This window comes from Leptodactylus fuscus, chromosome 1, assembly GCF_031893055.1.
Source record: "Leptodactylus fuscus isolate aLepFus1 chromosome 1, aLepFus1.hap2, whole genome shotgun sequence".
Classification (NCBI taxonomy): domain Eukaryota; kingdom Metazoa; phylum Chordata; class Amphibia; order Anura; family Leptodactylidae; genus Leptodactylus; species Leptodactylus fuscus.
Genome location: NC_134265.1, coordinates 280,016,347 through 280,039,265, shown reverse-complemented (window position 1 = coordinate 280,039,265; position 22,919 = coordinate 280,016,347). Strand labels below are relative to the sequence as shown.

Below are 22,919 nucleotides of genomic sequence, written 5' to 3'. Positions count from 1 at the left end.
TATTAGCTGTATACAGTGATACACCTCCCTATTATTAGCTGTATACAGTGATATGTCCTGTATTACTAGCAGTATAGTGATATACCTCCCCCATTATTAGCTGTATACAGTGATACACCTCCCCATTATTAGCAGTATACAGTGATATACCTCCCCATTATTAGCTGTATACAGTGATATGCTTCCCTATTATTAGCTGTATACAGTGATATGTCCTGTATTACTAGCAGTATAGTGATATACCTCCCCCATTATTAGCTGTATACAGTGATATACCTCCCCATTATTAGCAGTAAACAGTGATACACCTCCCCATTATTAGCTGTATACAGTGATATACCTCCCCATTATTAGCTGTATACAGTGATATACCTCCCCATTATTAGCTGTATACAGTGATATACCTCCCCATTATTAGCAGTATACAGTGATATACCTCCCCATTGTTAGCAGTATACAGTGATATACCTCCCCATTATTAGCAGTATACAGTGATATACCTCCCCATTATTAGCTGTATACAGTGATATGTCCTGTATTACTAGCAGTATAGTGATATACCTCCCCCATTATTAGCTGTATACAGTGATACACCTCCCCATTATTAGCTGTATACAGTGATATACCTCCCCATTATTAGCAGTATAGTGATATACCTCCCCATTATTAGCAGTATACAGTGATATGCTTCCCTATTATTAGCTGTATACAGTGATATGTCCTGTATTAGTAGCAGTATAGTGATATACCTCCCCCATTATTAGCTGTATACAGTGATATACCTCCCCATTATTAGCAGTATAGTGATATACCTCCCCCATTATTAGCTGTATACAGTGATATACCTCCCTCATTATTAGCTGTATACAGTGATATACTTCTCCATTATTAGCTGTATACAGTGATATGTCCTGTATTACTAGCAGTATAGTGATATACCTCCCCCATTATTAGCTGTATACAGTGATACGCTCCCCTATTATTAGCTGTATACAGTGATATGCTCCCCTATTATTAGCTGTATACAGTGATACACCTCCCCATTATTAGCTGTATACAGTGATACACCTCCCCATTATTAGCTGTATACAGTGATACACCTCCCCATTATTAGCTGTATACAGTGATATATCTCCCCATTATTAGCTGTATACAGTGATATACCTCCCCCATTATTAGCTGTATACAGTGATATGCTCCCCTATTATTAGCTGTATACAGTGATACACCTCCCCATTATTAGCTCTATACAGTGATATACCTCCCCCATTATTAGCTCTATACAGTGATATACCTCCCCCCATTATTAGCTGTATACAGTGATATACCTCCCCATTATTAGCAGTATACAGTGATACACCTCCCCATTATTAGCTGTATACAGTGATATACCTCCCCCATTATTAGCTGTATACAGTGATATACCTCCCCATTATTAGCTGTATACAGTGATATACTTCCCCATTATTAGCTGTATACAGTGATATACCTCCCCCATTATTAGCTGTATACAGTGATATGCTCCCCTATTATTAGCTGTATACAGTGATACACCTCCCCATTATTAGCTCTATACAGTGATATACCTCCCCCATTATTAGCTGTATACAGTGATATACCTCCCCCCATTATTAGCTGTATACAGTGATATACCTCCCCATTATTAGCGGTATACAGTGATACACCTCCCCATTATTAGCTGTATACAGTGATATACCTCCCCCATTATTAGCTGTATACAGTGATATACCTCCCCATTATTAGCTGTATACAGTGATATACCTCCCCATTATTAGCTGTATACAGTGATATACCTCCCCATTATTAGCTGTATACAGTGATATACTTCTCCATTATTAGCTGTATACAGTGATATGTCCTGTATTACTAGCAGTATAGTGATATACCTCCCCCATTATTAGCTGTATACAGTGATACGCTCCCCTATTATTAGCTGTATACAGTGATATGCTCCCCTATTATTAGCTGTATACAGTGATACACCTCCCCATTATTAGCTGTATACAGTGATACACCTCCCCATTATTAGCTGTATACAGTGATACACCTCCCCATTATTAGCTGTATACAGTGATATATCTCCCCATTATTAGCTGTATACAGTGATATACCTCCCCCATTATTAGCTGTATACAGTGATATGCTCCCCTATTATTAGCTGTATACAGTGATACACCTCCCCATTATTAGCTCTATACAGTGATATACCTCCCCCATTATTAGCTCTATACAGTGATATACCTCCCCCCATTATTAGCTGTATACAGTGATATACCTCCCCATTATTAGCAGTATACAGTGATACACCTCCCCATTATTAGCTGTATACAGTGATATACCTCCCCCATTATTAGCTGTATACAGTGATATACCTCCCCATTATTAGCTGTATACAGTGATATACTTCCCCATTATTAGCTGTATACAGTGATATACCTCCCCCATTATTAGCTGTATACAGTGATATGCTCCCCTATTATTAGCTGTATACAGTGATACACCTCCCCATTATTAGCTCTATACAGTGATATACCTCCCCCATTATTAGCTGTATACAGTGATATACCTCCCCCCATTATTAGCTGTATACAGTGATATACCTCCCCATTATTAGCGGTATACAGTGATACACCTCCCCATTATTAGCTGTATACAGTGATATACCTCCCCCATTATTAGCTGTATACAGTGATATACCTCCCCATTATTAGCTGTATACAGTGATATACCTCCCCATTATTAGCTGTATACAGTGATATACCTCCCCATTATTAGCTGTATACAGTGATATACCTCCCCATTATTAGTAGTATAGTGATATACCTCCCCATTATTAGCAGTATACAGTGATATGCCTCCCCATTATTAGCTGTATACAGTGATATGCTTCCCTATTATTAGCTGTATACAGTGATATGTCCTGTATTACTAGCAGTATAGTGATATACCTCCCCCATTATTAGCTGTATACAGTGATACACCTCCCCATTATTAGCTGTATACAGTGATATACCTCCCCATTATTAGCAGTATAGTGATATACCTCCCCATTATTAGCAGTATAGTGATATACCTCCCCATTATTAGCTGTATACAGTGATATGCTTCCCTATTATTAGCAGTATAGTGATATACCTCCCCCATTACTAGCAGTATACAGTGATATACCTCCCCCATTATTAGCTGTATACAGTGATATGCTTCCCTATTATTAGCTGTATACAGTGATATGTCCTGTATTAGTAGCAGTATAGTGATATACCTCCCCCATTGTTAGCTGTATACAGTGATATACCTCCCCATTATTAGCAGTATACAGTGATATACCTCCCCATTATTAGCAGTATAGTGATATACCTCCCCATTATTAGCAGTATACAGTGATATACCTCCCCATTATTAGCTGTATACAGTGATATACCTCCCCATTATTAGCAGTATACAGTGATACACCTCCCGATTATTAGCTGTATACAGTGATATACCTCCCCATTATTAGCTGTATAGTGATATACCTCCCCATTATTAGCAGTATACAGTGATATACCTCCCCATTATTAGCTGTATACAGTGATACACCTCCCCATTATTAGCTGTATACAGTGATATACCTCCCCATTATTAGCTGTATACAGTGATATACCTCCCCATTATTAGCTGTATACAGTGATATGCTGCCCTATTATTAGCTGTATACAGTGATATGTCCTGTATTAGTAGCAGTATAGTGATATACCTCCCCCATTATTAGAGGTATACAGTGATATACCTCCCCATTATTAGCAGTATAGTGATATACCTCCCCCATTATTAGCTGTATACAGTGATATACTTCTCCATTATTAGCTGTATACAGTGATATGTCCTGTATTAGTAGCAGTATAGTGATACACCTCCCCATTATTAGAGGTATACAGTGATATACCTCCCCATTATTAGCTGTATACAGTGCTGTCCCCCCCAATATAAGTGTACACCCCCGTCACACACAGATGGGCCGGCAGCCAGCTTCCTCGGTGTGAGGTACTGGCAGTGAGGGCCGTCCGCCGCTCTGCGCCTGTCCACCGTGCTCACCCCCGGCACTTCCTGCTCCTCCTCCCGTCCTGCGCTCCATTTCACCGCCCTGCTCCGACTACTCATCTCTGAACTGAAAACAAAACTTTTCCCATCCGGAGCCACTTTCGTTTCTGGCTGAGTCTCCGGCGTCTTGTTGTGCTTGTTCCGCCCTCCTCACCTGCCTGCTTGCCGCTGCTCTTAGTCATGTGCCCGGGCTCCATGCTGACTGCAGCTCAGTAGCAGGGGGCCCTGTCTGTCACCTCCAGCTGGCACTACACGTGGAGAGCCTGTGCCCCTCTCATGCCCCCTACACACAGGCTCCATGCCACACGGCCCCTCTGCTCCCCATGCCCGGGTACCCCTTTCCCATGCGGGCTAGATAAGGACGCTTGGCTGGCCTCTCTTGACTTTCGGTTCGGCGTTAGCTTTCTAGCAGGTGGGCAGCCATGGCCGGGCACAGAGAACAAGGCGCAGCCCCTGTCCCCGGCAATGCTGGAAATGCGGAGGAGGCTGCAATGGACACTTATCTGAAGTCTAAGGGGCTGTACAGGAAGAAGATTGCCAAGGACGGCTCCTGTCTGTTCAGGGCAGTGGCTGAGCAGGTAGGTGCCCACATGTCACTTCTGGGTATACACAAGCCTGAGCTGCCACCTGGGCCCTTAGTTGTAACAGTTGGCCTGCAGGGGGCGCAGTTTATTTACATGGGTCCTCCTGCTGATGGGGGGGTAATAACAGTCAGCTCTATAACCTGTGCTGCTTGATGTCTAGTGCCTGGCTTCCTTGAATACTTCTTTAAGGCCTGTAAAGGAGCGCTCCTCCAGGAGAAAAGGCCTCTACTTGCTTTACTCATATAGAGAATACCCTATCACTGCATGGTTCAGGGTCTGAGAAGTAGGTGGGGGTTTCTCTTCCACCTCAAGGGTCTTTCTACATGTGTGATGAATCGTGTGAACATATGTCCTCTAATCCCACCCGCAAATGTTGCTTGAGTTGTATAACAGACACTTGGGTACAATGTTTGGATGCAGCCTTGCTACATTTTAATCCCCGCTAAAGCAATGGCAGGGTGTCCTTTCATTCCTGTTGTGTCCTACAATGATGCACAGGTGGACGTTCCTCCACATGCTTTGGGAGCGGCCATTTATACAGGGGTTCTAGGAGCACTGTGCTACTATTTTTGGTAATCATGTTGGCTTCTTAACATGAACCCTGGTCTCCGCTTACTGTCGGTCTTAGATGCCTACATGCTTTTAATCATTTATGGCTTATGTACACAGTTATATTACAGATGTGGGTGGAATAGACCCTTAATGCATCTTCCATACATCTATTCAGGTCCATACTATGCCACCATGTGCTCTATATTTTGTGAAATTTGTAGTTTGCTGCATTACTTTGTATAATGTAGAGATACCAAGTGCTCCATTATGGTCAGTACTGGTCTTGGGGACTCTACTAGCCTTGAGAAGGTTGGAGCTGCAGTATTGGTGTAGCTTTGTGGCCCCCTCTTAAGTTTTTCCTGCACATCAACGTCCTAACCCCGGGCTCCAGTAATATTCACAAGAAAGAAGCCACACTACAATTCCATGAGTTTTTTTTTTTTTTTTTCTGCTATATAGTATGTAGACATACAGACACAAGACACATATTCAGGTAAAGAAAGTCAGTGGTCTTTATCATCTATAGTTAGGGGTTACATTAGTCTTCATCAAATACACACCTGAATATTTAAAAGTCCATATACGCATTAGATTGTCAGACAATGCTAATTTGGAATGGAGCTGGCCAACTATGATGTGGATTGGTGTGCCATGACTCTCCCTTCCCATTTGATATTGGAGAAAGAGTGCTCTGGCGTGCTCCATTGTATGTGGGTGTATGACCGCAACGTATTGCCCTCTCCTGAGCACAGTATGTATGGCTTGGTTTACACTGTGTAATTTGGAGATGAATTTGACTTGATCCTTAGATCATCTAGATCCTATCGAAATTCTGAAACTGTGCATCCCTGTTTATTCCCAGATACAATAGCCCACATTTAAGAAGGCGGATGCACTTTGAAAATGGCCAAAATGCACCACAGCCTCCATATCTTGCTCGCCGTTTTTTTAAGTAGATGGAGTGGGGCAGGAATTTAAGTGGGTAGGGGGGAGAAAACTGGCATCGGTTATACCACAAATCAGTCCCAGGCTGACACCAGCATAAATCTACAACCAGATTCACCTACATGCGCTAGAATTACTAAGGATGGAGCCTCATATTAATTCTAGAAAGTTTTATACCTAGAGGGGAATGAATTGGGAATAGCATAAGGATCGCCAGTCTTAATAAATTTTCCTCAACTGTGGATTACTCGGATCTGAAGAAAAGACATTCTGGCAATTGGTAGGTGTCCGAGCAGAACCCACGCCACCTGATTCCCCATAGATTACTATTTATTGCCTGTCCACTCGATAGGTAACAAATGCTTGAAGCTGGAGTGCTCCAGCAGTGTAAAGCATGGGGGTGAAAGTAGCATGAGATTCTGCTAAACAATTTTAGTTTCAGCTGCATCTTAGCATGGCAGAAAAGAAATTGCGGGAAGTTGTTTACAAGTTGAATAAAATGGTTTCTGCACTGCAAAATATTTACAGCCAGAGGCATCGAGATCACCTGTCTACTCTATATGTTATCATGCAGTGCTTGTATATACTTGTTAGCTGTTACATAAAGATTCCAGATACTATGAGAAACTATTTCACTGGTATTGTAATGAGGTTCAGTAATTCAGTGCCAAAATCCACCGAGAGGGTCATCAGGTTAGTCTAAAGCCTCGTTCACATCTGCGTTGGTATTCCTTCTGGGGGAGTCCGGATGGGGACCCCCAACGGAATACTAAACACAACTGCAAGCTATGTGCCAGTGAAAGAATACGGACCCCATAGACTATAATGGGGTCTGTGTGCTTGCCACCAGATCTCTGCAGGGATTATACGGACAAGAAAGTCGTTCACAATCTACTTTCCTGTCCGCATGATTCATGCGGGCAGCGCACGGCAAGCACACAAACCCCATTATAATCTATGGGATCTGTGTGCTTTTACTGCACACTGCTTGCAGTTGCGTACATTATTCCGTTTGGGGGTCCCCATCTGGACTCTCTGAACGGAATACTGAACGCAGATGTGAACGAAGGGTCAGCGTAAAGGTGACTTGTACCTTTAGTCAAGTGACTAGTCTCTTAGGCTAGTGTAACATGTGCTCTGGTGTCTTCGTTGAAACCGCAGTACTTGAGGTCGGAAGTTTGGCTTATAATTTTACCATCACATATAACGCTAAGGTCACTGCTTATGAAATTTCTTTGGAAAAAAATATCCAAGAAGTTATTTAGTAAATGGATTGTACACTTATTGACAAAAAATAATACCCAGATAGAGATTCATCATGTAGCCGTGTCTCTGTCAGATATATAACGGTTTACATGTGTGATCTGACTGGACACTGAGTCTTTCCACAAGAAGGTATAAAAGTACTTCCCCCTCCGCTGTAGTATAAAGAAGACTCTCAGAGGTTACCTCTTAGTGAGAGAGTATCGACTGCTAGATGTCAGCCTCTAGGACGCACTTGAAGACGTTTTCCCAGCTGACAGTTTGAAAGGGTGGATCATTGGACTGAGAAAAGCAGGATGGCTGCTCATGATTTAGGCTGTCCTGACCTAGCTGTGGGTAGGGAGCCTCGGCTTTCCAGCTGTTCCAAAACTACAACTCCTAGCATGCATTCTTGCTCTGCTGTTCATGGAAGTAAATGACGCATGTTGGGAGTTGTAATTTCACAGCAGCTGGAGAGCCAAGGGTCTCTACTCTTGTAAAGTGGATGCTAGGAGCAGTGGTCATGTGGGGGGCACACACCACCAATAGGCTCCAGATGGTCCAAACTGACCATCAGTAGAGAGGATCATTCAATCTGTCAACCAGCATGAGCCGCTCCCACAATTCCTGATCCACCATCCATCCCTTCATTACACATCACTGCTTCTATCCAAACCATTTCCAGGCACTTATCAGAAGGTAATTTGGTGTCACAGATCCCATTATGTGTCCTGCCAACTGGCCAAATGCCAGCCACTGTTGCCTTGTTTATAGTGCTATCATGAACTAGAAACCAGGTCTGTTGTGGTCTGGAACCATCTTGTCTTTAGTGGGGAATCCAGGATCTGTTTATAGTGAGCGCTTCAATGTTTGCTGTGGAGCAACACTGTGCTCCAACTACTGGTGTGATAATCTGTACAGCACCATGGAAGCAGTGGTGCTCTATAGATAATAATCTGGGAAGCCATCATATACGACACTATGATCCTTGTAGTGATATGAGGATCAGTGACATATTGGCAATATGTGCAGGATATCCTGTGATCACGTGTTGCCTCTCATGGCAGGGAATCTGGTATTTTTTCAGCAGGATAATGCATGCTCACACACAGCGAAGTTTTCCCAGGAATGACTAAACCAAATTGCTTCATTTCCTGGACCTTTCCTGTCTCTAGGTTCATTGCTAACCTAGCATTTATGGGACCATCCGGAACACTACAAGTATACAGGGTGTACCCCCAGCTGCAACATCTTTGGGCTAGTTCACACGGGGCTAGTGACCGAGTATTTTGGTCCTGATTTTTGACGTGGGAAGCCGTGTCAGAATAGGACCAAAATGCAACTGTCGCGGCTTCCAACAGTCGCGGCTTCCTGCTCCGGAGTAGGCCTAAATGAATGGGCCTAGTCCAGAGGGTGCTGTCGCGAGGCCACGGAATCCGCCTGAAGAAAGGGCAGCTCGCTTCTTTTTTCTGCGAGTTGGAACAAACTGCTCACGGGAAAAAGAACGCTAGTGGTCTACATAGACTTCTGTTGTGAGGGGGCAGGTTTTGAGTTAGATTTGGTGTCAAAATCCGCCCCCTCTTGCCCCGTGTGAACGAGCCCTTAGGATAGATGTGCTCAGGATACATACAAAACTTGTATCCAGGCTAGAGGTGGCCCAACAGGGTACGAGAGCCTTCTTTCTATTGTATAGTTTCCACCAATAAATGTATCCTGTCGCTCTAATGTTATAGTAATTTTCACATGTATAAAGCTTCATTCCCACAACTCCTTAGTGGGATTTTTGTCACTGAATGTATATTAATATATTAATAGTCTATAATTTCTGACTGTGATTTGTCAGTTAAACACCGTACACTTCTATTAACCACAGCTCTGCTTATCACAGCCTTTTTTTCACATTGCACACCTCCTGACATGTGGTTACTGCTATTTTATTGGCACTGCATAACCCTAAACATTTATCAACATTTGTGGGCACACATGAGATGACTCCTCTGACCACTGTACTGTTGTTGTGGCCTTTATATCCCTACTAGTAGTGATGATCTTCTCTTTATACATTATTTTAATTCTCTACAGTTTTAGTACTTTACTGCTTTTTTTTGTATTCTCCTTCTATTTACATCAGAATGTACACCATATAAAGCCCCTTGTACACGACCATATGCTATCCAGGTTTTTTCCGGATAGCACACTGATCCTTTCATTTCTGTCAGCGCTTGCACATGACCATGTATTGCACAGATCTGTGTGCGGGCTGACATTCCGGGATGCCAAACTCAGTACAGGTCCTATTCCCGTCTGGTTATGCAGCCATGCTTTCTCGGCTCCCATTCCATGATGACTTCCCTGTGCTACCCTTGCACTGACCATGCTATTCAATCACGCTCTGTAACCTGCGCATGCTAGTGTGCAAAGGGCCTTAATTGTGTAACACCCTGATTATATACCAGTCATAGTTCATCATTCATTGGTTGTGATAAAGAAAGGAATGAAAAGGATGACTTTAGTTAGGTTCATGACAGCCGAACGACTGAAAGCCAGACTGCTAAAACAGTGGTTACCCATGAACACCCTAGACCAGTGATGGCGAACCTATGGCACGGGTGCCAGAAGTGGCACTCGGAGCCCTCTCTGTGGGCACCCATCTGTGGCACAGATCATACTGTGGTGGCCACCATGGAGCAGATTGTACTGTGTGGTGGCCACCGTGGAGCAGATTGTACTGTGTGGAGACCCTTCACGATTTATATCACACAGTATCAGTTATATAGCAGATATGTGATATTGTTATAAGTCATAATAACATTGCACGGTAACTATGAAACAGATCTGTGCAATGTAAATAGTGAACATTAAAATTATGCCAAATGCAGTACAAAATTATTTCTATAATTGTAATCTCTTAAAGGCCCATTCACACGACTGTATTTTGCGGGTCCATAATTGTCCGCACTTGTGTATCTGTACAGTATTAAGGTTAAATTGTCGTGTTGGCACTTTGCAATAATTTAGTGGGTTTTGGGTTGGGCACTCGGTCTCTAAAAGGTTTGCCGTCACTGCCCTAGACTATAATGGGGTCCACTTGGTGACTGCCATTTTCATACTGAAAGCAGTAGAGAGAATAAAGTCCTCAATGTAGGACTTTTTTTCTCCACCGATTTCTGGTGGCTTCTGCAGTGGAATCTCCTATGGCGCAAATGTGAACTTAGGCTGGGTTTACATTTCCGCTCCTAATCGGTTATATCACTGGGCTTATAACACCATCTGCCATTATGAGTTTGGAGAGAAAAGTCAGACTTGCTGCACTTCTGCTCTGTCCAAAATATAAGCCTTCATGACAGACAGAAACCTATCCATTGCAATCCATTGCATGTTGCTGCTGGTTATTTAATATGGTTCTTGTGTTCCTCTTATTAGGTTTTACACTCTCAGGCACGACATTTGGAAATCAGGCAATCCTGTATAAAATATCTGCATGAAAATCGAACCCACTTTGAAGCAGTAAGTAAAATGAGAATTTTTCCTTTGTCTGCATCTTCCAACTTCTTTTCATAAATTCTCTTAGCATATATCTAGCAAACAGTGGGTGTTCTTTTAATTCGAATCCTCTTTGTTCGATAAAACCTAACACAGCCTCTTGGCGTAAAGGGGGAAATAAGGCTCTTTACAAATGCCCTCAGCGGGCGTTTCCCTTTTTTTTTTTTCTTTTTTTTTTTTTTTTTTTTTTTTTGTCTCCATTGAGCTGAAATTTTATTGTTCATTTGTGTCATAAATGTAAACCTACAAAAAAATGTAAGAAACCTTCTGAATAGAAAATTTTTACTGAAGACTACTTACTGAAGCCTCCTTAGAGTCTGTGCAACTCCTTCATAGAACTGGTTGTGCTGCTGCCTCTGACTCAAATCTGACAGCACACTGCTTCTAGACTGGCCATACACATACCTTATAGATTAGATTCCTTTTGACCAAAATGATCAATTCGGCTGACAAAATACTGTGTTGTAGATGCAGCTAGCATCTGCTGAAAATGGATTGGCCAAAGTGGATATATTTGCATCCTGTGTGGGATAAATTTATTTTATTTTTTATGGACCCATTTATATGGGTGAGTTGGGTCTATGAAAACCAGATCCTTGTTTTATCTGAGGGGGGCGGAAAGGATTCTCACATGGATCATAGGCACCAAAGAGCCTATGAGAGAGAAGCTAGTGATAAAAAGGAATGACATACACACAAGATCAAAGTTTGGAGAAGAGCAAGTATCTAAGCCCTCAGGAAGGTCAGATCACAGACTCTGTATTAGAGTGTATATAGGGAGGAAAGCACACTCCATGCAGGATGAGTTGAATCACAGACTGTTGTTCTGTGTAAACAGACAGGTGAGAGGGAGGGGGAAATCGCCCACTGCAACAAAACTTCACCTTCAGGGGCTACAGAGCAATTGATAACTGATAATTGATAACAGTTGTCCCATTACATAACTTCCATGTAGGCTTCTATCTGTAAAATACATACTAGATTTATCTGATCATGTAACAGAATTCTATATATTTCACTTTTGGTCTCTTTCTTTTTTAGTTTATTGAGGGCTCCTTTGAAGAGTATTTGAAACGTCTGGAAAATCCACAGGTACAGTAGATTCAATGACAGACATACAGCTTTATCAAACTTAACCTGAACTTCTGAATTTGGTTAAACTGTGATAAAATATTGCCCTACTGCAGGAGACAACAAATAAACAATTACCGTATATACTTGAATATAAGACGAGTTATTCAGCACAGTTTTTGTGCTGAAAAAGTCCGCCTTGGCTTATACTCGGGTCATTACGGTAATTCAGCAATATCATAGTTGCAGACCCGGCATCCGGACCTGGAATACAGGCACCGGGACGGGTGCCAGGCCACAGCATCGCTACGCTCATAGCAGGAGCGTAGCGATGCTGCTCATTTCAAACTGCACTAGTACTTCTGCTACTTCTTCTAGCAGGCCCAGAATACAGACACCCCTCTACGATGTCCCGGTACGAGGGGTCCGAGCAGGTGCTGCCATGCTGCTGGAGGGAGCGGGCGTGACTGCTCTCTTAAGGGCGATCCTTTAGATAGGAACTGCGGCCGGCCGCCGGCAGAAGCGCTTCTGTCGGGGATTCCCCTCAGCACTCCTGCGCGGCCGGCTTCAGTTCTCCTTCAGGTCCGGCCGGCTGGGGATTCCCCTCAGAGCTTCTGTAAAGGCTCCCCGGCCAGCAGTGCTTCTCTTTTGCAGGCTGCTCTATTTAGTAAAGTATTAGTAAATAAAAAGTATTAAAAATTCAAATCCTCCCCCTTTATCTAGAACACATATAAAACTAATACTGTCAATACTGTGAAACACATACACGTTAGTTATCCCTCTGTCCAAAAACATCCGCTCTACATACCTATAAATATATTTTTCCTGTACTGTAAATGCCGCAGCGGGAAAAAAAGTTGTCTAACTGCCCCTTCCCTGAGACTGAGTTCCCACCCCCCACCCCACTTGGAATTCAGCCTGAATACATCCAGGCTAAGTATAGGGTAACTGCACTGCTCCTATTCCGTCGGGAAGGGGTTAATAGGAGCACTGCAGATACCCTATATTCAGCCAGGCATAATTTCAAGTGGGGGGGAAAAAAAAAAAAAAAAAAAAACAGTCCTCAAGTTCAGGGAAGGGGCAGACAGACAACCAAAACACCCCCTTCCCTTCCTCAGCGTCTTCTGCACCCAAAAACTCAGGCCATCTTAATTTTTTAAATTTTCCAGTAGCTGCTGCATTTCCCACCTAGGCTTATACTCGAGTCAAGAAGTTTTCCCAGTTTTTTGTGGTAAAATTAGGGGGTCAGCTTATATTCGGGTCTGCTTATACTTGAGTATATACGGTAATAGTTTTTTTTGTTGTTTTCTGTGATTAAATATCATGCAGCAACAGTTTTACCAATTGCAGAACTAAGAACTTAAATCTTCTACATTTGTATATTTTCAATACCAAAAAACAAACAAACAAAACAAAGCTACGCAGCAATTTGTGTGAAAAGGGAGGCAGGTCACATTTCTCATTCCGGGTTTTCCGGGCAAAAAAAATGTTGTGTGTTTTTTTTAAAGTGTTGCTTTATTAGTGCTCTAGATGGGTTAATAAATGTACGCATATACTTTTTAGTGTATCCTTTCTATCTTAACTATCTGTCCTTACCTTCCTACTCAGCCCAACCCCGACCCATATTACACACTTTCCCTCCACGCTTCTTCCTGTACTGTGTGCGCGCTCTTTCTCCAGCAACGATTTGCCTCTACTGCGCATGCGTGGAGGTGCAGTAGAGGTGATTTACTGGCAGCAGTGCACGCACACTGTAACTCGGAGAGTGCGCACCCTGCCAGTATAGAGAGGGAGGAGCTGTCTCAGAGAGGGAGAGTAGTAGTGGTGATGATCTGTTTCCAGAAATAGGAAAACATGGTCACTGGGTAATCAAAAATGTCCTTGAGCCAGTGATAGAGATATATATATATATATATATATATATATATATATATATATATATATATATATATATATATATATATATATATATATATATATATATATATATATAAAATGTTTAAAGTAGGAGGGGGGAGGGTGTTTAGCGTAGTGTAGGGATTTTTAATTATCCCGGACAACTCCTTTTAAATAAACAATGAGTTTTGATGTCATGTATTTTTTTTTTTTTTCTTATAGGAATGGGTTGGCCAAGTTGAAATAAGTGCCCTTTCTTTAATGTTCAGGTGAGTATTGTTTCACAAAAAGCCAGTAGAACTTTAAAGAGGACCTTTCATCACTTGGAGCACATGCAGTTTTATATACCGCTAGAAACCGTCTACGGACGAGTAATTGGGGTCGTTCCTCACCACTCAGCAGATGGCTGGGCAGGAAGGACCGCCCCCTCTCAATGTACAAGAATAAAAAACAAAAGAGACACCGAGCACACTATATAGTGTAGAATGTCTGATAAATTTTGGTGGAAATAACCAGAAGATGTACCGTATTTTTCGGACTATAAGACGCACTTTTTTTCCCCAAAATTTGGGGGGAAAAGAAGGGTGCGTCTTATAGGCCGAATGTGGCGCCTGGCATCCGCTGTAATAGAGAGGCGGAAGCCGGAAAGTGACAGACTCCATTACAGGTGCCGGGGCCTGAGACATCGCTGCGCTCCTCTGCCCTGCATGAAGCCAGCAGCGGGAGGAGTGATGCTATTCCGCTCCTCCGTCCCCCCCGCCGCTGGCTTCATGCAGGGCAGAGGAGTGCAGCGATGTCTCCGGCCCCGATGTCTCAGGCCCCGGCCCGGCATCCGCCTCTCTAGTACAGCGGATTCCGGGTCTGCAGTCTGTATCAGCGGCCTCTTCTCCCCCGGGGCCGGTCCCCACCGGCCCCGTACCTGTAAAGTTGCAGGCCGGCTCCTGCGCGGCGATATCGCAGGAGCCGACCTGTTCGGGTGACAGCCGGGAGCCTAATGAGGCTCCCCGGCCTGTCACTGCTATATATTAGTATTGCGGCTGGGTCTATGACCAGCCGTAATACTAATAGACAGAATGTCCCATAGACGGCAATACAGTGGGGGGGGGATAAAATAGTAAAAAAAAAAAAAAAAAAGCTTTAAAAATATGAAATAAATAAAAGTTCTAAATCACCTCCTGTCCCTAGAATATATATATAAAAGTAGAAAATCATATATCATAAACCACCGTTTTTTGTTTTTTTTTCAATAAAAGGTGATCTAAGCAATAGATAGTCCCCAAAATGGTATAACTAAAAAGTACTTCTGGCCCCGCAAAAAAAAAACACTCTATGCGTCCCCGTACAGCTGCAGGGTCACCTGTCAATGTGGCCTTGCAGCTGTTGCAAAACTACAACTCCCATATATTAAATATTTTACCAGTTTTTGCTTCAAAATTTTTTTTCCCTATTTTCCTCCTCTAAAACCTAGGTGCGTCTTATAGTCCGAAAAATACGGTAATTTAAAAGGACCAAATGGCCTCTCACCTAATGAGGTTGTGACAATCGCTCACAACTACGTTTGGGGTTTACCGACAGGTGGAGGAGGCAGCACGTCTGATGGACACCGGCCAAGGCCGGGGAAGATAGCGTTTTCAATGAAATGGAAAGATGGCACTCTCAGGTCACAACAGGATTTTATTGAATAAGACAATGATACACAGCGCTAAAAAATCGCCGCGTTTCGGGCACACCTGCCCTTTCTCAAGTGCATAACTTCACACAAAGCTCGGTCAGTCTGGAAGATGTATACAAATTGTAGGTGTGCCCAAAACACGGCGATTTTTTTAGCGTTGTGTATCATTGTCTTATTCAATAAAATCCTGTTGTGACCTGAGAGCGCCGTCTTTCCGTTTCATTGAAAACGCCCTCTCAATGTACAGCAATAGATGCTGCTGTGAGGTAGGGCGTTCCTGAAAGACTGTCAGAAATGCTCTGACAGTGAAGAGCTACAGTAACTGCACCAATAGCTCTTCACCAGGGGCACAGATCATGAAAGCTGATAGTGCACTGTCAGCTTTCTAGTGGTATATAAAACCGTATGTGCCCCAGGTAGTGAAAGATCCTTTTTAAGATAATATAATCCACGTTGATCCAGGGTTTTTATACTGACTGCCAGATTGGAGTCAGGAAGGATTTTTTTCCCCCTGAAATGGGGCAATTGGCATGAGCCTCATGGGGTTTTTTGCGTTCCCCTGGATCAACACTGTAGGGGATTGTAGGCTTATAGGTTTGACTTGATGGACTGATGTGTTCATCCATCCTCATCTACTATGTAACAGTCCCACCATGAGGACTACTAGGCATGTTTAAGGAATATGTTGATCCTTCATGTATTGACATCATAAATTCTCATGACTGCTTGTGAAGTACTTTAAAATGCAGGCTACCATAAACAGCAACCTAAAGGTTTGTGATGTCCAAGAGATTTGCAGTATTTGTTTTTCCTGTGTGTATGGAAATAACAAATGAAGAAATATTACATTATTCACATAGGCTAATAATGGTGTCTGCCAGCACCAACTAGGACTCTTAAATACCTTTTTACGGTTTTGGGGCATCAAACACTGCCGATATACATTAGAGCAATATTGGCCAAACCTGACCATTACGGCTGAACTGGACAACTATCTAATGTGTATGGGGTGTGCTTCACCTCTCATCCAGCAGCAGATCTCAGGTAAAAGTAGACTTGGTCATGTTGTATTTCTCGCTTATTTCGTGGGGACACAGCACCATGGGTATAGACCTGGCCACTAGGAGGCTGACACTAGGAGAATGAAAAGCTGTCGACCCCGCCTCATAGACAGTGTAGTAAGCCATTTTAAACCTAGTGTCCTTAGGAGACAGACGTGACCTGACTCAGGTCTTTTTGTCTTGCATCGTTTTTATTTTTATTTTTTTTCTTTCAGGTGCAGGGGGTATGAGGGATACTGCTCCCTGCGAGTGTCTGGTTCTTATAGGATACTACGAAACAAGCTTTCTAAATTTTATATATTTATTAACCCCGAATGGGTCGGCACTAGCCACTTAACATATACAGAAATATATATCAGTGGGTGACAAGCAAATACGGTTAAAAACCATAATGCAATAAAATAAAAAGGAATAAAAGTAAGAAATACCAAACGAATCTCTAAAGCGTATCTCCTAGGCTTCAGGGTATATACTTAATCAATAAGAGATCCTTAGCCTTTTCACATGGCTTCCAGCAGCAGAACCCCATTTCCCCCTCCCCGGGGGAAACCAGCCAAAGACCATGTGCTGCTCACATGGTATTCATGACACAAGGGACCCTCCTTTTCCCCAGGAGAAGCTAGGAAACTCTCCCAGTCTTCTCCCAGAGTGATGTGATGGCGGCGGGGAAGCCCCACCATCCATCTTAAAACCAAATAAATATGCACAGTCATAATTCCTCGCCAGAGGAGCATCGTGTCAAACCATTGGTATGATGGGGTTCGTAGTGAGGTCCCCATATAGTAGACACCAAGAATGACACCCCAAACCCCTTTGGGTAATGAGTTCAGTGTCTGAACCTTTCCCCTGCTCTCAACACTAGTGAGTTTAGACTTGGAACATGAGCTTTCGCCTGTCGCGCTCAAGTAATTTATCGGGGTGACTAGCATTTTTTTCCTGGGGAAATATGGTCTTAAACCATATTTTCTTTTGTTTGACTTCATTCATTTCTAGCGGCCCCCCTGCTGTGATAACAAGATTAGCACTTCTGTGTAAACAAAGGCCTTTGTACGTGAATCTCTGGGAAACTGGGTTTGATTAACCAGAAATACTGTCTTCCTGTGATCAAGAGGAGTTAGCATGAGTACGTGATATTACACAAAAGAAAAATACATGACTGAAAATACATAACTGTTGGTCTGTTCATCACAGAGGGATCTTCAGTGTGTACGCCAACACTATTCTTACCCCTTTCGGGCGCAGCACTCTTCTTGAGCACTTCGTTGGTCACCCATTCCCCACTCTCTGTTTGCTGCATTGGTGGCCGGATTATCTGGTGACCCCCAATCCCATGTGCGAGATCCACCGTGCAGTTTTTCTTCCCCCACTCAAGCAGCCGCTATTCTCCAGGCAGTCTCCAATCTCCAGCGGCAGGGAGTCATCGTCCCTGTGCCTGCTTCAGAACATTTCTAAGGTTACTACTCCAACATGTTCACCGTTCCCGAGAAGGATGGCTCTCTTCACCCTATCCTGGATTTGAAGGGGCTTAACAGGTTCATCCGCAGGTTCCGCATGGAGTCTCTGTGGTCGGTGGTGGCATCCCAGGAGACAGGCGAATTTCTCTTATCCATCAACATCTACGATACTTACCTCCATGTTCCCATTGCACTGGGCTGTCAGTATTTTCTTCGTTTCACAGTATTTCAAGTTTGTTGTTCTTCCCTTTGGATTTACCAAGGTGATGGCGTCACTGGGCATGATCCTCTCCATCCACCAGAGCAAGATTCTCCTTCTGGAGTCTAAGATTCTGGTTCTTTGTTCTGGTGTGACTCGTCTTTGAGGAAATCTCTTCAATTTTTTGCATGAGGGTCCTGGGCATGACTGTGTCTACCTTCGAGGCCATCCTTTTTGTCCCGTTCCACTTGCGGTCCAGCCTTGACTTTCTGAGTCTTCTGCCTTTTCGAGTTTGTTGAGAACTTCTCTGGTGGCTCTCCTCCCCAGTAATTTCCCTGGGGAAGTCCTTTCTTGCCATTGTGTTAGCAGTTGATCACCACTGATGCCAGCCTTTCCGGCTGGGGAGCAGTCTTCATTGTTTTGACCATCCAGGGCCTTTGGTCCACAGTGGAATCCTCTCTCCGTATCAACCTGCTGGAACTGAGGGCCATCTTCCTGGCCCTATCTCATTAGATCTCTCCTCCTGGGGCGTCCAATCAGAGTCCTGACCGACAACTCCACTGCGGTCGCCTACTTGAACCATCAGGGGGGCACCAGGAGCTGCGTGACCTTCTTGGAGGCCTCCCGCTCTCTTATGTGGACAGAGCATCATGTCCCATCTTTTGGCAGTCCACAGTCGAGGCATGGACAATTGGGTGGAAGACTACATAAGCTGAGAGAGACTCGACCTGGGCAAGTGATCTCTGTATCAAGACATCTTCCTCCAGTTGTGCTCCTCGTGGGGAAAGCCTGGCATCGACCTCTTCACTTCCCACCTGAACTACAAGGACCCCCTCTATATGGTCAGGTCCCAGAACCCTCGAGCACTCGCATCCGACACTCTTGTGATTCCCTGGTCAGACTTCCGCCTACTGTACCTGTTTTCCTCCTCTTGCCTACCTTAGGTCCTCAAGAAGCTTATGACAGAGGGGTTCCAGCCATCTTGGTGGCTCTGGATTGGCTTTGCGTGGCCTGGTACATGGATCTCCTGTTCCTGCTGGAGGATGTTCCATGTCCTCTTCCCCTGTAGGTAGACCTTCTTTCTCAAGGGCCGCTATTCCATCCTACCTTACATCAGCTGTGTTTAACAGCGTGGCTGTTGTAGCTGAGGTTCTGAGGCGTTGTGGACTTTTGGAGCCTATTATCCAGCCCATGCTGAAGGCCTGGAAACCCTAGTTGGCCAAGATCTACCATCGCACATGGAAGGCTTACATCCGCTGATGTGAGAGTAACTATTATCATCTCTTTCTCTCTTCCCAGGATCCTAATCTGGTCTGGATCAAGGTCTTGATCTTTCTTCTCTTAAGGGTCAGGTTTCTGCCCTTTCTATCCTCTTTCAGAAGAGCCTGGACTTCCGCCCTCAGGTGAAGACCTTCCTCCAGGGTGTGGCACACTTCTTCCCCCCCCCCCGTGGGATCTTAAAGGGGCTCTATCACTGGGAAGTTATTTTTAACTAATCCCATCCTTGCATACCCTTTAGAAAGGCTATTCCACACCTACCTTTAGTATGTAGATTGCCTCAGTGGTTTCTGAATAAAGTCCATTTTTATTCATATGCTAATGAGCTTCCAGCCAGCACAGGAAGTTCCCAGCAGCACTTGTCTCTGCTATTATCTCCTATGCGTGTGAGCAAACAGGAAGCTGAGTCATCATCAGCATTAGCAGCCTGTGCTGTATACACTCATAGGAAACAATAGCAAAGGGGGTGCACGATGCATCGCGCACCAGTCTAATTAGCATAATAAAAACCACTGAGGCAATTTACATACTAAAGGTAGGTGTGGAATAGTCATTCTAAAGGCTATGCAAAGATGTGTTTATTTAAAAATGACTTTTGCCAATGATAGAGCCCCTTTAATCTCGTCCTTGAGGTGTTTCAGGCTCCACCCTTTGAGCCTCTGAGGGTGATTCCTCTTCGTCTTCTGTCCTGGAAGGTTGCTTTCCTGGTTGCCATTACTTCCATTCTCAAGGTCTCCAAGCTTGCTTCCCTGTCTCGGCAGTCCCCCTTTCTGGTTCTCCACAGGGACAAGGTTGTCCTTTGCTTTCCACAGGCTTTTCTGGCTAAGATGGTTTCCTCCTTTCACATTAAGGACATAGTCTTGCCGTCCCTTTGTCCTGACCCCAAGCATCCTCATGAGCATTCCCTTCACTGCCTTTATGTTGTCCGTAGTAACTACTTGTCACTCACTGACCCTTTCCATCAATCACATGCTTTGTTTGTGCACTCCGAGGGCCCTCGTAAGGGCCTGCCTGCTTCCATCTCCAATTGCATTTTTTCTGTGATCAAAGAGGCCTATTGGTTTAAGGGTAAGGACTTACCTTTCCATGTGACGGCTCACTCCACCTCCACTAGGGCTGTCAGAGCCTCCTGGGCTGTTCGGCATCAGGCTGTCACTTGGGCTTCCATTCACACTTTAATGAAGTTTTACCAGATCCATTCTGTGGCTTCTGCTGATGCCAGCTTGGGTTGTAAGGTTCTGCAAGCGGCTGTGCGCTAGGTTGTTCTCATGGCTGTATGCTCCCCAACTTCTGGGACTGCTTTAGGACATCCAATGGTGTTGTTCTCCCGGTGAAAAAAGAGAAAATAGGATTTTTATTTTTTTATTTTTATTTTTTTTTTTTGTACTCTTCATAAAATCCTTTTCTTGTTGTAGTCACTGGGTGACACAGATCCCACCCTTGAGGTTTTTTTTTTTGTTTTTTTTTTTGGTTTCTGCCTGTGGTGTTTTTGTTCTTCCTGGGTTCAGGACATGGTGGTGGTTCTGTGTTCCTTTTTATCTTGTGTGCCTCTCCTACTGCTGCAGTACAATCTGGCTCAGTACACTGCCTGTGAGAAGGTATAGACCAGGGGTCCTCAAACTATGGCCCGCGGGCCACATACAGCCGAGGACATTTATCCAGCCCGCCGTATGTGGCCCGCGCCGCCGGGATCGTTCACAATTCCCTGTTAGTGAGCAGACCGCTGCTTTCAGTTCTATGTGCAAATGCACATAGAACTGAAAGCTGTCAGTGTAGGCCGACGCAGGCTCGATGACGTCATTGCTCCTGCAGTCTGAAGGAGGAGGGCACGCAGCAGTGGCTCTATACTGAGGAGTATATAATGCAGTGAAGGGGGTACTGAGGAGTATATAATGCAGTGAAGGGGGTACTGAGGAGTATATAATGCAGTGAAGGGGTACTGAGGAGTATATAATACAGTGGGGAGTACTGAGGAGCATATAATACAGTGGGCTGGGGGGTGTACTGAGGAGCGCATAATACAGTGTGTGGGGGGGTGTACTGAGGAGTATATAACTCAGTGGGGAGTACTGAGGAGCATATAATACAGTGGGCTGGGGGGTGTACTGAGGAGCGCATAATACAGTGTGTGGGGGTTACTGAGGAGTATATAATACAGTGGGGTGGGGGGTACTGCGGAGCATATAATACAGTGGGGTGGGGGGACATACTGAGAAGCGTATAATACAGTGGGGTGGGGGCGTACTGATGAACGTATAATACAGTGGGGGGCGTACTGAGGAGCGTATAATACAGTGGGGGGGGCGTACTGAGGAGCGTATAATACAGTAGGGGGTGTACTGAGGAGTGTATAATACAGTGGGGTGTGGAGGTGTACTGAGGAACAGATAATACTATGTGTGTGTGGGAGGGGGCATACTGTGGAGCATATAATACTGTGGGGGGGGGAGTGCTTCTGTGGAGCATATAATCTTACGGGTTTTTTTTAAATTATATTTTTCGGCCCTCCAGTGGTTTAGGGGACAGTGAACTGGCCCCCTGTTCGAAAAGTTTGAGGACCCCTGGTATAGACTGAGGCGGAGCAGACAGCTTTTCATTCTTCTTGTGTCAGCCTCCTAGTGGCCAGGGCTATACCCATGGTGCTGTGTCCCCCAGTGAATACAACGAGAAAAGGATTTTACGTTGAGTACAAAAAAATCCCATTTTTAACATGACCAATGGCTTCACCTTCAGAGGTGTCTCACATTAACAGAATGTGTGGGGGAGATTGAAAACAGAAGCTTTTGTTGCTGATAGCAGTATGATGGACATTTTGGAAACACAAGTTGCATGTCTAACACAAATGAAGACTATGTACCCTGTACCTGATATACTGTGTTTGGAGGTGAACTAAATAAATTTATTTTATTTATTTTTGTAGCGTTGAGTACCTGCTCCGTATTTATTTATATTGTTCCCAGCAGGGGTATTATATTGGTGATAACCACCTCTGTGTGTGTGTTTTTTTTTTTTTTTTTTTTGAAGCAAACTATTTATACAATTTTAGTGTCATGCTATAACTTTGAAGTGTAGTATACTGAACATTTCTTCCTTCTGGATAATTTATTTATTTATTTTTTGTGTGTGTTCTTTAATGTGATTTTATTTAATAAAATATCAAATATAATTTTTTTTTTTTTCTTAAAGCAAAGATTTTATAATTTATCAAGACCCTAATACATCTCCTGCTCCTGTCACTGATAATGGCTTTTCTGATAAGGTTGGTTGGATTTCTGTAGTCTTTAATATATGCTTTATTCCACAGTTGATTTGTTTGGTAGT

General features: G+C 43.8%; 1 protein-coding gene across 1 annotated transcript in view; it reads left to right on the top strand.

Moving 5' to 3' along the window:
- The first annotated feature begins 4,126 nt into the window (after positions 1-4,126).
- Positions 4,127-22,919, top strand: part of OTUD4 (OTU deubiquitinase 4) — a 39,704-nt gene continuing 20,911 nt past the window's right edge. Inside the window, exons 1-5 of the mRNA XM_075287677.1 lie at positions 4,127-4,679; positions 10,848-10,931; positions 12,009-12,059; positions 14,157-14,203; positions 22,785-22,857. Of these exons, the coding sequence (XP_075143778.1) occupies positions 4,524-4,679; positions 10,848-10,931; positions 12,009-12,059; positions 14,157-14,203; positions 22,785-22,857 (411 nt within the window). The 5' untranslated portion in view covers positions 4,127-4,523. The remainder of the gene's footprint in view (positions 4,680-10,847; positions 10,932-12,008; positions 12,060-14,156; positions 14,204-22,784; positions 22,858-22,919) is intronic.